Source organism: Manis pentadactyla, chromosome 3, assembly GCF_030020395.1.
Source record: "Manis pentadactyla isolate mManPen7 chromosome 3, mManPen7.hap1, whole genome shotgun sequence".
NCBI lineage: Eukaryota > Metazoa > Chordata > Mammalia > Pholidota > Manidae > Manis > Manis pentadactyla.
Genome location: NC_080021.1, coordinates 210,118,385 through 210,134,931, shown reverse-complemented (window position 1 = coordinate 210,134,931; position 16,547 = coordinate 210,118,385). Strand labels below are relative to the sequence as shown.

General features: G+C 35.2%; 1 protein-coding gene across 11 annotated transcripts in view; it reads right to left on the bottom strand.

Moving 5' to 3' along the window:
- Positions 1-16,547, bottom strand: part of RABGAP1 (RAB GTPase activating protein 1) — a 163,965-nt gene that overhangs the window by 133,640 nt on the left and 13,778 nt on the right. For 10 of the 11 annotated variants that reach the window (XR_008996627.1, XR_008996629.1, XR_008996628.1 and 7 more), the window contains one exon: positions 10,757-10,956. The exons of the other annotated variant lie outside the window; for it this stretch is intronic. Coding sequence is in view for 7 of the 10 variants with exons in the window: in XM_057499007.1 (XP_057354990.1) it covers positions 10,757-10,906 (150 nt within the window). In the remaining 3 variants the exon portion in view is untranslated. The remainder of the gene's footprint in view (positions 1-10,756; positions 10,957-16,547) is intronic. 11 annotated transcript variants of the gene reach the window in all.

Sequence of the window (16,547 nt, the reverse complement as noted above, 5' to 3'; positions counted from 1 at the left end):
TGAAAAGCCCTTCTCTCCTTCTTTCTACCTTTTAAGAATCAAGCTTAAATTGTGGGAGGGAGACCTAAATAATAAGAGGGAGACCTTAGCCTCACTACAGTTTAATCACTCCCTCTTTAGGGAGTGCTACTATAATATTAGCATACATATTTATTCTAGCATTTCTACTTGATTTAGACTTTTTAGTGGGCCCCTTAAACCAGACTAAGCATTAGATAGCAGAAACTGTTCCTTAAATTATCTTCATATTCCCAAAGCTTTGGGTAGTGATGTAAATCTGCAACACATGTTTACTGAATTGAATTTTATAAATCCAAAGAATAGAAGGCAAATAGTATTATTTTATCCAATTTGGATATTCTACAGATTTTGGTTTAGTTATAGAAAATGAAATCTGAATGATTGATTTCAGCTTTGTTAACTACTTACAACCAAAACCAGAAACAATACCATCATTTCCTATTATTCTGAGAGTGTCATTAAGGTTTAACATTTAGAGTAAGAAATACTAGGTATGACTAAACAGCATGCTGCAAAACCAAATAAACTTTATTTTGAAGTCCAACAAAGATTTATACCTAAATTTAGCACAAATATAAAAATAAAAAAGCAAGCAAGTGTGTATGGATAATACATATTGGGTCACACTTAGATCTATATTGGTCTCCATGTAATTTACATTAAGAAGAGGAAGAGAGATTGCTTTAGGAAACAGTTCTGAATAGAGAGGAAGAAACAGTAAGCATAAAGTAGGCAATTTAGCAGCTATTGTAAACAGATATAAATATCCACAAGGACAGAAACTGCACGGTGAATGGTTTACTCATAATTCTGCTTATAAACTAAGGCAATAGTAAAAAAAAAAATGGGACAATAGCTGGCTTGTAGCACAACTCCAGGGGGCACCTTTCACATCAAAGACAATGTGAATAGCATCCCCCTGGGGTTGTACTAACTGTAGACCATGCAACTGTACTTAGTAGTCCTACTTGGGCTCCACAGTAAGACAGACCCAAGTTTGGGACATGGCTCTGACATTAACTATTGGCTGTGGGCAAATTGACCTCTGGGATCCGCCACTGTCTTGTCTCTAAAATGAAAATATTAATATTTTTCTCACAGGATTGTCATGAATGTTCAATTACACAATAATAATACAATTATTGGCACTTATTTATATTTCAGCCACTGTATCATGTGACTTCTACAAGAATTAGCTCATCTCTCATCCCAGTACCTGCCATTTAGTGAGCATCCAGTAAGCACCCAATCAGTACCTTCGTAACCTGCTTTCAGCTATTTCTAAACTCTGATCCTCCTACTAGAGTTGGGGTTTGAAAAAGCAAATAACTTAAAAAAGAGTATTTCTACTTCCCACAGTCCAGAGAAAACAGAGAACACAGTATTCATATGCAAAAGAAGCATTATTAGAAAGAATAAAATCTGTCCTTTGTAAATACATCAAATAAAGGTCACATAGTTTATATGGTAGAATTGGCTACAAGTATATTTCCTTAAGAACAAAACTACATCTACGGAACCAAAGAACAAAATGTTCCAAAGGCAACATCCAGTCATTTCCTGTTAAGTTTCCAACTTTATAGCCCCCGTTTCTCCTCACTGAAATAATATCAACTAGGCCCCACTTGATATGACAGTAATGCAAAACTGTATTAGGCAGTCTGGGACCCTTTTCCACTAGAGACTGTGTCTTCAAAAAAGCATGCTAGGAAATGAGTGTGTGCTTGAGAAATCCACAGATGATCACAAAATTAAGGACAAACTCCTGATGATATACAGTCCCCATTACTTGTATCATACTGAAATGAAAGTATAAATGAAAATGGTTCAAACTGAGTAATTTTGCTCAGCCTCAGTGTAAAAAGAATAAGAAGCTGACAAATATGTAAGTTTCAGTTTTTATCAGAAAGCAAAGCACAAAAGAATCAGAAGTCCAGTCTGGATACTGAAAAGTATAGTTACTAACCTCAAATCCACTCACATACTTGTTCTGTGACCTTTGACAAATTACTCCATCTCTTTTGCCTCATTATAAACTGCAGTTCATCTGATTATCCATCTCTTTATCTTACTACATGAAGGAAGGACCAGAGAAATAAGCTAAAATTACCATTGAGAATTATTAACAATTTAAAAAGGGAAGGGGAAAGAACAGAACCTTGTGAATTCATCCTAAAAAGTAAACTGAAGATAGCCCCAAAATATTTATGATTGTTTTGCTAAATAATGGGACTATGGCTGGGTTTTACTCACTTTTCTTATTGTTTGCATTTTCCCTATCTAGTACACATTATTTTTATAATTACAGAAAGCAAATACCAAAAAGGCTATTTGCATCTTGGGAGAAACAGAAAAGCAAGAAGCACATTCAATCCTACTATATGCAAGGTCCTTTTAAGACTCTTGGTCTTCTCACATTGTCACAGACTCACTTCTTTGGGAAATTCTTAATCTTTATTTAAGGCTTTGCTGAATTGTTAACTATTCTGCAAAACCTTTCTTTTCTTCTTCAGGCAAACACTTATGTTCTCACATAATTCTGTTCCTATCTACACTCTAGCACATGATGAATTTTATCATGATGACATATTTACTTATGTGTCTACCCCTACCATCATTCAGATCCTGTTAATTAAACTGCATCATATTACAGATGACAAGATCATCTGATTATAAAACAAGCAATATCAGAAACTGAGTCAGAACATTAGTTTCGGCAATACTAAATAAGAAGGAATAACTTCTGTATCTGCTTATTTATTCATTTGTTTGTTTGTTTATTAAGGTATTGCTGATATACAATCTTATATAGGTTTCACATGAGCAACATTGTGGTTACTACATTCACCCATATTATCAAGTCCCCCCCACATTCCCATTGCAGTCACTGTCCATCAACTTAGTAAGATGCTATAGTCATTACTTATCTTCTCTGTGCTATCCTGCCTTCCCCATGTCCGCACTACATTATGTATGCTGATTATAATACCCCTTAATCCCCTTCTGTATCTGCTATTTTAATAAAGCTTGACAACTTTTCCCAACTATAATAAAATCAGGTGGATTTTTCAATAGAACTATGCAGATTAAGAAGCATAAAAATTCTCTAACTGAACTTTCAGCCTAAGAAGTACTAGATGATCAATATATCCCCAACCAACATTATTTATAAAGTATCTTTGGCTTAGAGCTAAAGGTTTAAGATTCCTACACCAGAGGAATGAGGTAGAGAAAACACAACATGTTCTCAGTTTATGGACGTTCTCAGATTTTGATGCAAGTTGTCAAAACAATTCATGAAGGAAAACAAAAGATTTTCTTTATAAGTACATCATCACATAAAGCTTTTCTTTAAAGGGCTTAACTAAAGCATTATCCTCTCCAAGAAGCCTTCCCTGACTGCTCCCCCAAGCTGAGATAGCTTTCATACCTTCTGTTCTATGGCACTCTTTGTTAACCTCCACAATGGTATTTAACTGACAATATTAATGTTGAAAATTAAATATGGCCACAGAATCTCCACAGCTCCTCCACCAAGAGGACAGTCTATTTACCTTAAAAGAGGCCTGACAGCTTCCATGTCTACCTTAACACTACCAGGCTTTGAAGAAGCCTAAGGTGAAAGACCACATAAGAAAGATCCTGACATGCCAGTCTAGTAGCGCTTGAATGAAGTTATGAGCCTAAGCAAGACCAAAAAAACAGCACAGTCAATCCACAAAATCATGAGAAATAATAAATTGTTTTAAGCCACTGAGGTCAGAAGTTTGTTACAAAGCAAAGATTAGTAAAAACAACTGCACCAAGAATTTTAACAACTGTCATCTACTCTAAGCTATAAGCATCTTGAGCACAGGAACCGTGTGTAATTCATCTCTACTCTCATTCAGCCTTTTAAAAAGCTTCTTTTTGGCTGTGATGTTTGGCACTTTCACTGTTACACTGCTTGGGACTCACTCTGTTTTTTAGCTGAGGATTTATAACCTTCATCATTTCTGGAAAATATTCAGCTCAAGTATTTCCTTCTTTCCCATTATATTCTCAAGGAACACTTAGGTATATATTGATTCTTCTCACCTAGTCTCCACATTTCTTAAGTGCTCTTTTCGTAGTTAATCAACTTTCAGTGCTATTTTCTGGGTAATCTCTTCAGATTCATTTTCCAAGTATTTGATTTTCTCTTTAGCATTGTCTAAAGTTGTCTGCTGTTCATCACATCTGCTGCACCTCTTACTTTAGTGGGGTCTAATTTTTACTTGTATAAATTCTAATTTGCTTAGTCTTATAATTTTTTTATAATTTTGTTCTTTTCTAATGTTTCAAATTAAAAAAAATATTTTATCATCTTAATCATATCTATTTTTAGGTTACAGCTAATTATTCAAACACTTGAGTTTTGGTGAGATTTGTCCCTGCTGGGGTTTGCTAAATCTCACTCATGGTGAATTGTCCTTTGTAAATTATGTAGTGCACTATTCTACATCAGGGTTGTCTGTGGGAATACCACATAGCTTGGGTGGCAAGGATGTCTCTTCAAGTAGTTTTGTAATTGATTTTCTCAGGTGCCCTAAGAATACTACCAACCCAGGAACATGCAGGTTGTATAAATTCAAACCCCAAACATATATGAAAGCAAACCTAGGGGTACAAATTCTCAACAAAACCCCCCTCCAAATCAGTGTCCAAGCAAAGATATATAAGCTTCCTTATTTTCTTCCTGTGGCTACAGACACATCTTTTTTTTTTGTTTTCAAGTATATCCTTTCAGTTAGGATGTATCACTCAATTCCAACACACCTCTCTGTAAAACCCTAGGCTTTATCTCTTACCCAATTTAGCTATCAAAACCCAAATGTACTGGTTATAAAGAAGAGCAAAATTCCCCAGTCAGCTCATATGTACAGTTCTGGCTTTTATGCCTCTTGGCTTTGTTTCTTGAACATTTTCTTTACTTTCTTGTGAATACAGGCATTCAATTAAAAGGGTGTTTGTTATATAGCACCCAACTTTCTAAGTTACTGGAGCATTTTTAGGCTTTCTAGGTCATATATATTTCCAAAATGGGAGCTCTCTTTTCTCAGTGCTTAAAACAGCACTTGGTAGATTACCAGCTGTCAACTGAATAATCAACAAAACACTCAATTAGGACTTCCGGGGTGGAGGACTGAGAGACTTTTAAAATATATCTTCTAAATTCAGTGCAATTTTACAATACACTAGAGGTTGAGAAAACAAAGTTTCAAAAAGAAGACTGAGCATCACTGACCAACACATTTGCAGCAATCCTTATATACTTTCCTCATAGGTTAAACAGTAATTTTACTACTTTTTCAATTACCAGTTCTACATAAAATGACCAATATACTATACAGATGTGAGTACATCTGTACATGGAAATAAAGGAAACATTTAAAATTTGGACATCATGTTGCTCAATTTCCTGGTCTACAGAGGTATCTCTTTGGTAAACAAAACAGATGAGAGAGCAAGAAAAAAAGTTCTCTGCAGGAGCCCTTAGGGTCCTTCCCATTTACCATAAATGATTCATCAAATCAGAAACAGGAAGAGTAAGTCAAATGCTACTTTGAAAGTTAACAAGAAAATTTTCAAGTGGAAGAAATCCGAAAGGAGAGAAGGTTGGTCTGTTTGCATCTGCACTCATTTATGCTGTTTTTCTTCCTGCTACAGGAACCATTCCTAGGCTAATCCCTCCACTTATGCACAGGAAACCCTTCTCCCTAATCTAATCAAATACTTTGTCCTCTTCTGTACTATTATCATCCCCCTCTTTAATAAAGAATTCTGATCAGTACATAAATATCATAAAATCCCTCAATGGAATCCATATCACTCTTCAGTTACCGCTCCGTTTTTCTGTTTTGTTTTTTTTTGCAAAAATCCTCAAAACAGTTGTCTATACTTACTGCCACTTCCTCCTCCATCTCCCATTTACTACCCAACCCACACTAATCCTGCTAATGCTTGTATCTCTCTCTCTGAAAACAAAAATAAACAAACATGAAAAAGCATCCTTTTTAAGGATCACCAAGGACACTATTTTTTCATCTTTCTGTCACCATCTAAAGCAAATTCTCAGCAGAATCGAGCATAGCTGGTTACTCCTGCTTTCTAGGAACATTTTCTTCCCTATTCTTCCAAGGTGGATCCCATCTCCTAATTTGCCTTATGTCATTTCTTCTTAGTCTTCTCTGCTGGTTTCTCTTCACCTCAATCTCCTGAAGTACTCCAAGAACCAACTCATCACTCACCTCTTCAGAATCCATACTCACTCTTCTATGGTGAACTCATCCAATCCCATAGCTTTGAATACTGCTATGTACTTTTGATACTAGACTCAACCTCTCCTGAGCATCAAATCTCACACATCCAATTACCTGGCATCTAGAAATAGACATGTAATAGTCATCTCAAATTTAATGTCCTAAACAGGATCTCTGATTCCCCTGCTGCAATCCTGGTCATCCTATCTCCTTCCCATCTCAGTAAGTGGCACTGCCATATACCCAACAGCTCAGACCAAAATCCAGGAATCATAATTTACTTCTCTTTGCCTTAAATACCACATCTAATTTGCTCCCTCTAATACCAATTAACTCTACCCTGAAAATGTATCCTGAATCAGAGCACCTTCACCCTCTACTCCAAGCCAACATTCTCTCTCCCTTTCATGACTAAGATGGCTACATGCTTTTCTTACTACCGATCATGTCCCATTACTGCCAATAACTCCATAAAGCAGACAGATGTAATTCACATACAATTCACCCATTAAAAGTGCACATTCTATTGTTTTGTGTATATTCAGGTATGCACAAACATCACCAAATTTTGTAATTTTTCATCACCTCAAAGAGACACCATTAGGTATTAACTCCCTCTTCCCCCAATACCGCCAGCCCTAAGTGACAACTATCTTCTGCCTCTAAAGATTTAATTATTTCAGATATTTGATATTAATAGTCATATAATTTGTGGCCTTTTATGATTTGTCACTTAACAATGTCTTCAAAATTCATCTTTGTTGTAGCATGTTCAATATTTCATTCCTTTTTTATGACCAACTAACATTCCACCATATATCATATTTTATGTATCCATTTTAGTAGTTGAACAACATTTAGGTTGTTCATCACTTCATACACCCTAGATACATTATGTGGTTTTGTCTTTTCACTTGATAGTAGTATCCTTTGAAACAGGAAAGATTTCAATGTTGGTTCAGTCCAATTTTTTTTTTTCCTTTTTGCTTGTGCTTTTGGTATGATACCTAAGAATCTACTGCCAAATCTGAAGTCATAAAAATGTACCCCTGTGTTTCCTCTCAGTTGTATACTTTTCCCTCTTGAATTAAGGTCCCTGATCCATTCTGAGCTAATTTTTGTATTTGTTGTGAGGTAAAGGTACAATTTAATTCTTTTGAATGTGGCTATCTAATTGTCCCAGCACAATTTGTGGGAAAAAAAATCCACTCCCGATTTAATGGTATTAGTACCATTTTTTAAATTAGCAGACTACAGAAACATGGTTCTATTTCCAACTCTCAAATGTATTCCAGCGATTTATATACCTGTCTTTATGTTAGTACAACACTGTCTTTATTACCATTGCTTTATATTGTTTTGAAATTGGAGACTGTGAGTCCTCCAACTTCACTCTTCATTTCCAAGATTATTTTTGCTCTTCAGAATTGGCATGTTAATGTGTTATCTACAAACATATTCTCTGGGATTCTGATGAGGACTGCACTGAATGTGTAGACCATGTGAGAAGTAATACCATCTTAATGATAAATTTTCTGATGCATGAACACTGGATGAATTTCCACTTACTTAGAATTTCTTTCAACAATGTTCTGCAGACTTCAGAGCGTAAGATTTAAAAACTTAACACTAAATATTTCATTCCTGTGATGCTGATGCTAACATAAACAGAATTTTTATGGTCATTTTAAGATTATCCATAGCAAGCATATAGAAGTAAAACTGATCTTTTTGTATACTGATCTTGCATCCTACAATCTTGCTGAACTTTTATTAACTTTAAATATTTCCTGTGTGTGGATTTCTTAGGGTTTTCCAAAAACAAGATCATAGCAACTGCAAACAGAGATAGTTTTTACTTGCTTCTTTCCAATCTGGGTGACTTTTTTTTGGCATGCCTAACTGATCGGGATTAACCTCAAATGTAATGTTGAACAGAGGTAGTAAGTGCAGACATTCATGTCTTGAGCCTGAACTTAGGGGGAAAGAATCTAGTTTTTCACCAGCAAGAATGATTTTAGCTGTGAGTTTTTCATAGATGCTGTTTATCAGGTTGAGGAAGTTCTACCATTTATTCTGAAATGTTTTTTAATTCCATTGATATGGTATGTTAACATTAACAGATTTTCAAATGTTAAACCACACTTACTTTCCTGATATAAATCCCACTTGGTTATGTTGTGTAATACTTTTTATATGTTGCTGAATTACGTCCACTAGTATTTTGTTGAGTATTTTTGTGTCTGTATTTATAAGAGGTATTTCTGTGTAGTTTTGATGTGCTCTACTTTTGGTATCGGGGTAATACCATCCTCATGGAGACTTTGTGAAGAACAATACTCTTATTTAAGTATCTGGTAGAAGTCAGCAGCTAAGACATCTAGGCCTGGGTTCTCTTTTTTTATTACTAATTCAATCTCTTGTTATTTGTCTATTCACACTATTTATCAGTTTCATTAGTGTTTTCTAGAAACTTACTCATTTCATCTAAGTTCTTTAATTTATTGGCATATTACTGCTTATAATATTCCTTTATAATTATTTTTATTTAGTTACCTTCTATAATAATGCCCCCTCTTTCATTTCAGATTCTAGTAATTTGTGTGTGTCTCTTTTTTTCTTGATCAACCTGGTTTTGTCAATTTTGTTATCTTTTCAAAGAACCAGCTTTGGGTTTTATTAACTTTGTTTTCCTATTTTTTATTTCATCTATTTCCATTCCAATCTTCTCACTACTGGCAAAATTGTTGAGCCACAGCTATGAAGTTGAGAGTGTGGACAACGGCATGCTTCTCTGAGACTGCATCTTCAGAAGCTGCGTACTTCTTGGCTGTGGGAGGAGGTATAGTAGCCTCAGATGTTCTTGGCTTGTCTCTACTCGTGTGGAACCACTAGCTTGTGGGCTCTCTGTATTGTCTTCAGCACTGTGCCCAAAGTAGAGCCTCCACCCTAGGAATAAAGGCTAGGCAAAAAAAGGGAGCCCCTACCACTAAGTCACACATAGTCTGCAAAAGGTTGCCTATAGGCAGGATGACAAACCCTCCAGCGCCTTCCTGGAAGACAGCCCTCCAACTGGGAGCCGGGGAGAGAATGTGTCATTTCTTGACTGCACCGATATGGAGTTGAGTTATAGAAACAGGTTTTGGTTCAATATCAGATTCTCTTAGTAAATTTTCTTGAATAATTGCTCTTCAAATGCTCTATGTCCTTCAGAACATTTCCAGAGACTTTAAATGGTTGTTGTTTTTTTTAAATAAGTTACCAGTTTTGCTTTGGAGTCCACAGAACTCCTCATACTGTCAGGCTTAAAGTCTCTCTTAGCCAGTGAGTTTTTTAAAATATAAATCAAATAATGTCCCCCACTCAAAATTCTCCAAAAGCTCCCTTTACACTTACACAAAGTCCAAATTCCTACTAAGTTTTCGAAAAGTTCTACACGATCTGCCCTTATCCAACATTGGATCTCATTCTTGATGACTTTTTATTTACTTTAATCATTCTGTCCGAATAAGGGTGGTTCTCCTTAGGGTTTATTTTTTTGTTCCCTGTGGAAAGCTCTTTTCCCAGATTAATACATGACATTTTTCCTCACTTCATTTCATTCTGGTCTCTGCTCAAATGTCATTTTAAGACACTCTCTAAAATAGTATCTGCCCTACACTCTGTAGCCATTTATCCTGCTTTGGTTTTCTTCACAGTACCTAAATTTACTTAACCATTTTAACTTTCCTATTTTCTTAGGGTATGTTTCTCCCATTACCATAAAAGCTCTATGAGGGTAGTAGGCTTTGCCTGTCTTATTCACCACTATATCCCCAATATTTAGAACAGTACTTGGCACACAGTTAATACTCAATAAATACTTGTTGAATGAAATGATGTAAACAAGAATCAAATATTTCTAAAAGCTATGTACATTTTAAATAACACTAACAGATAATGTTGTATCTGTTAAATAAACAGACTATTGTAAAGAGAATAACAACAGAGTACAGGAAAATAAGCAACAGTTGTCTGGCTGGCTGAGAAAATATAAACAAACAGAAGTGGCCAAAAGCCAGGTATTTAAAGTTCTATATCAATAATCATAAAACTTAGTTTTATAGATAGTATTGATAACCAGCCACTGCCTTTACACTGCACACACCAGGCAAAAGAAACAATCACTTCTAATTCAATAGTAAAGTGCGAACAATACTAAAATGACAAGTGTTTATATTATGACCACTAGTTTTAACAGGAGTATTAGAAGATTCAGAAGCTAACCAAATGGAAAATCCTTAAATATAAATTTGTTCACTATTACTAATTATAAATAAAACTCTTTAGAATTAAAAAAAGAAAGGATATTATTTCCATGTTCTCATTTTTACTCCATATGCCTTCCTATTGACGAAGTTTTGCAGTGGGCTTAGCCAGGCTAAGCAAAAGAAACTTAGGTTATGGAGCTTTACCTTGAGTCCTGTTTTCTCGTCATCACTTCCATTATTTGTAGATGGTGTCTCATCTCCTTGCCTGGAAACCAAGACAAAATCTTCACTATTAAGAGTAGATACTGAGTCTGAGGAGACACTGATTTTTCCAACAGAAGCCTTGTCATCCATGACTCAAGAATGAAGCTCAACTCATGAATGATTAAATATTTTAAAAATGCCTGAAAAACAAAAACCATAAAGATACTCATATAGAATGTCTGCCAGATATTCAATTATGCTCTAATTCTTACAAAATACAGATGGAAAAACTTAAAAAAAAAAAAACTCCCAAAATATTTTCCAAAGACTTTTAGTGCTTATCATTTAAGCTTATTGTTCCAGATAATGAGGGAATTTGATGCTATTGAGGACCAAGATATTTCAGATTTCAAAAAAACGAAAGAAATCACATTCCCTTGAGAATAACTCTGCCTGCCGACAGTGATTTCTTTGGCACAGGTTGCAACTCTATTCTTGGCCTCTCAAAATCATGAAGTACTACTGTGTTTTATCCTTTAATTTATAAAGATGCACCCATAAACGAAGTTGAAAGCACTTAGGACAATAAGGTTCTCCTAACATTATTTATACTTAAATTAAAAATACTAAAAACTCATATGAAGCAACAAAATTTCACATTAACACTCAAAAGAAATAAATTCAAAGGGGGACAAGCATAAATTCTAAAGTTGGGAAATACCTTACACAGCAAGAAATCAGAAATCCATTAAAAACTTATCATCCTATCCCAAGGTTTCTTAGAACTCAACTCAATATGAACATTACCAATAAAAGAGTTTCATGCCCAAAATTCCCAACAAGCATAGAAATATGTGATTTTATGAAAAGCCATTCATTTATTTATTAACTATTGGAATAAAACTTTAACTCATCTACCATTTAAAAACCTGCATACTTAGTGGCATTTCCCTTTGGTTGCCAAAACTGCAACAGAACAACACAACACAGCATTATATTCAAGAGAGCTTTAACCAAGAAACAAAAGTAGTTTCAGCTCATCTTGTACCTTAAAGAGGTAAATGTTCTGAGGGTTAAACCCCTTCAATTAAGAAGTCCTGATTTATGCTTAGGATTTTTAATTGAACATATATTTATTGAGCATACACCATGTGCCAAGCACTATTTTCTCCTCAAAGGCCCCATCTACCTGACAGCAGTTATTACATAATCCCTAAATACTACAGTTGGAAGAAAATTTAGAAATCATCAATACTATTAAACATAAAGAAATGGCAACCTCAAGGGAAGTTAGGTCATTTAAGAAGGCACAACTAAGGCTCCAAACATGGACTCTTTGCTGCTTTTCATTTTAAACATTCTCTTGATCAAGGCTAACACAGCTCTACAGTTCATAGGACTAAATCTAAATACATAGTGTGACTTTCAAAGATGCTTCAAAATACACTTTGGAAAACATTTTTTTAATGTGGTTTTGCTTCATCCATTCAATAAACAGTTACAGGATACCTAGTGTATTAAGAACAGAATATGGTGAACAAGAGAAACTAGTTCTTGTCCAAAAGGAGTTTATAGTGTAGAGAACAGGCAAACTGAACACATTAAAAGGTACCGATTTAAGGTAGAGAACACTATGGGAACATGTTGGGAAAGGGACTAAGACATGGAGAGTTAAATATATTCACCTGAAACAGGATACTGTATGCCAATTATATTTCAATGAAATAAATTTATTAATTAGAGGATGTAATGTCTTTGCTGAGGATATATATTTTAATACTTCCAGGTATTTGCCCTCTTAGGATAGATAATCTTCCTAAACTGGTTTCCTTGCTTCTGTATTCCAACTCATCATTCATGATCTGATCTTCCTTTGCCGAGTGGCCTGTTCAGTCTCACAGAACCAAATGTACTGCTGCTTTATTTCTGTTCCCACAGCATTTTACACTTTTTATAGTATCTACTGTACTGTATTACAATTTGATGATGAGTGTCTTATAATTTAATCTTCACATATCTATTACACAGATGAGGAAATTAAGGCTTAGAAGATGGTGTAACTTGTTCAGAGTAACAGCTGTAATATAACTGGTTGGAGGCAAAGCGAAAAACTGAACCCAGTTATTTGATTCCAGAGGCTATGCTCTCCCATTAGATTATAATGCCTTTCCAATGCCTTGTCCCAAACATTCTGGCCTTGTCCTAAAACATTCAGTACTGGGTAAAGGAGTCTATCTTTTTTAGAACTTGTATGTTAGGTAAGGTTTTCATGCTTAACAAGTCTTTTCCCCTCTTTTAAAATGTGACTAACATCAGGGTAGCAGTAGGTCTTGGAAAATCCTCTAAAGCTATCATCTCAGAGACACTGACAACTTTCTAAAATACTCTAGACTCAGAAATAACATACTTTCGCATTTACACTATAGAGCTGAGAAGATCTGGCAGGCTCGAAGTTCAATCTATTTTCTTTAAGGTGACAGGAAAATACATTTTTAAAAGATACTTCACTTGAAATTAACTGAATTACTCAGTGGGAATGAGGCTTATCAAAACACTTAGTATAGGACAAGTTATACAGAGAGATCCCCCTTCTTTGGCCTCCATGGCAGAAGTGAAGAGAGAGACCATGAGTTCCAAGGGCTCTAGATAAGACCACCTTCTCCCTGGCCTCTACAATCAGGAGGTGCCCCAGAAGTTGGTGTACCAGCAAAATTCTAGAGTATTCACATCATCTGTCTTGAGACCACAAAGACTAATTTTTTTAATCCTTATTTACATCAGTTACCATAAGAAGCCCCCTAATTCTTCATCCTTCAGATTGTAACTCTAATTCTCATGGACAATACAGTACTAACTTCCTCTCACCAACACCCCGCACTGCCATTCCTCTTCCTACCTTTCTCCATTCCGCCTATCATCATTTGACACATTTTAATCTGCTTTTTAAGTATTTACATTTTAATCATTTAAGTATCATGTAAAGATAGAACCTAGGTTCCAGGAGGGCAGAGATTTTTGTTTCATTAACTGCTATAATCCCAACACCTGGAACAATGTCTGGTACAGAGTAGGCACTCAAATATTTGCTAAAGACATTGGGTAAATGGCAAATAAAGATGGAAAACAGCAAGAGCCACCCAATGAAAAAGTAACAGTAACCATCTTTCACTGACTGACAATAAAAGCAGAAGTCATATCTGTGGTGGTAAAGCACACAATTAAGAATTAGGAAAAACCCAAGTTATAACACTGGTTCTACTACTTAATACTAGTGTGATCTTGGTCACAAAGTCTCAGTTTCCATATGTTTTAACAGTGTACTATCTACTCCAAAGAGCTACTACAAAAATTACTAAGGAATATATAGATAAATGTTCTATATAGGCAAAGTATACATATATATATATATATATCTCATTTAACAACACATACAGAATATTATAAGCAGCCACTAATTATAGCTTTTCAGAAACTAACAATTTTAAAAGAATTAACAATTATCAACTGATTTCAGTAATTCAATGTAGGAAACAGTATTAGGGCAAAAACATACAGCTTTCCTAATTTCACATTCTAATTTGTTTATGTAAATGTCAAGGAATACTTTGAATGAATAACAATGTCCTATCTTTGTATAATACTTTATTCAGATTACTAAAACTTACACATTATCTCATTTTATCATCCTAACAACTCTGTAAGGAAGACAGAATATTAAGATTTTTATCCCATTTTAAATAAGATAATATACGTACAAGCACTCTGGTATTTGGTACCTACTCCGAGTTTCCTTCTTTTATACAACAGATGAGTCTAGACCCTTATAACAGGTCCAGTTACGAACAGGGCCAGGCTGGCAAATTCAAGTTCAGGGATGTTTTCCTTCTCTCTCTTTCTTTTAAGAAGTCACTTAAAATGACAGGTCATTTTGTTTAATAATGCAGCCTGCTGCATCAAACCTAAAGGTTCGATTGTATTTTGTATTTCTTCTATCCTTTCATTACTTTCATCCTTAATGACACATAAAAACATCCTGAGAGATTTTCTCATTGAAAATTAGTCTCATGAGATCAAAACTCCTTATAGGCTTTATGCACAAATTCACTTCTCTGCGCCATGACAATTTTATGTTCAACCATGCACTTCTGCAAAGATCATGGCAAATAATGCATCTCAATCTTGCCAAGTGAAGATTCATTTTCAGTCTCAATTTTCCTCTCATGCACTAAGACCCAGATAATGGAGAGTGAAATGGAAAAGAACTGGCCATGATAAAGGCTCTTTTGACAGTTCTTCAAAAACAGATGGCTCCTGGATAATCAGTATTTACTTTTTAAAAAGCAAACTTTTTTTTGGATGGAGTATTATCAAATAAATCTATGTATTGTTTCCAGTAACTAACACGATTCAGAGCAGTAACATCAACAGTGAACTTGCAGTAATATGGATTTACTAATGTGCAAGTAGTAGAGGTAAAATTACCTCCCAATAAGTGACCGATCCAACTTAATAAAAGAGGTGTGAGTGATACTTATAATTGCACTTGACATGCTTGAGACAAATAAAGCGTGCCAGTTCCCAGGCACTAGTCCAGGGCTCTGGTTCATCTTTATTTTCCTGGTTTTCTTGAAAGTCTTCCTGAAGGAGTAGCATTACTTGCCTTCACCTCTACCACTTCAGTGGGACATGCCACTCAATGAGCAGTCCCTCTCAAAACTCTGGCTCCCCTGCCTCCCACCAACCCTCAATGAACCTTCTCTTCTAAAAACTGAATTCAAATCTCATCTGTGCATCCCTGGGTATTTTGTTTGTGCTTTCTGAGCATCTACTTTGGGAAGGAAGGAATAAATAAGTGAATGAATGAATGAAAACACCAAGTTTCAAAACCCAAGAATTGTTTTCAGTTTTCATCTTACTTCTATCAGCTGACCACATCCTTCTGAAACACTTTTTTTTGGGTTCCATTTTCTATTTCTATCTGTTATCATCTGTCTTTTAGGTTCCTTATGCCCATTTTTTAAATTCCCCTCTGACCCTCTACTTTTTCCACTTTTCCTTGGCTATCTCATTAGCTCCTGTCTTTACAACTTTTTATATGCTGCCAATACTGCTAGCCCTACCTTTTATCCATAACTACGTACAGGTATTTGTTTTCTTTTCTATTTGGTATTGAGTGTCAGGCACTAGGTATACTATTATGGTGAGGAATAATAGGTACCCTTTACTGTTGACAGGTTTACCTTGATGCATAAAATGGACAAGTAAACAAGTAATTACAGTGTAACACAGTGCTTGGTATAACGGAGATATCCAAGAGGTGTTATGAGAATACACAGGAAGGCTCTGCTACATGTGTCCTATGGCCATCTCAAAATCAATTCCACACGCCAAAGTGAACCCTCGTCCATTACACACAACATATTCTTCATATGTTCCCTATCCTTGTTAGCAACTGATTCAAGATAGAAACGTAAAAAAAAAAAAAAATCCATGATTCCTTTTCTCATTCTCCCCTGGAACTGTAATGGATTTTAGTTCCAAAACATACCCCAATCTTTTTCTCCTTCAACATCCTTCACATCAATGACTTGTGAGTACTTTATTCTCTTTCAACTTAGCTGTAACATAAGTCTCCCTAGACTCTCTCTAGTTGATTATTATCAAAGCCCCCCAGTTAAATTTCTAAAATTTAGATCTGATAATATATCCTACCCCTTCTTCAAAACCTTTGATCGCTCCTGACTGAAAACAGTATAAAATCCTTTATCATCAGTCCTTCAAAATCTAAAGA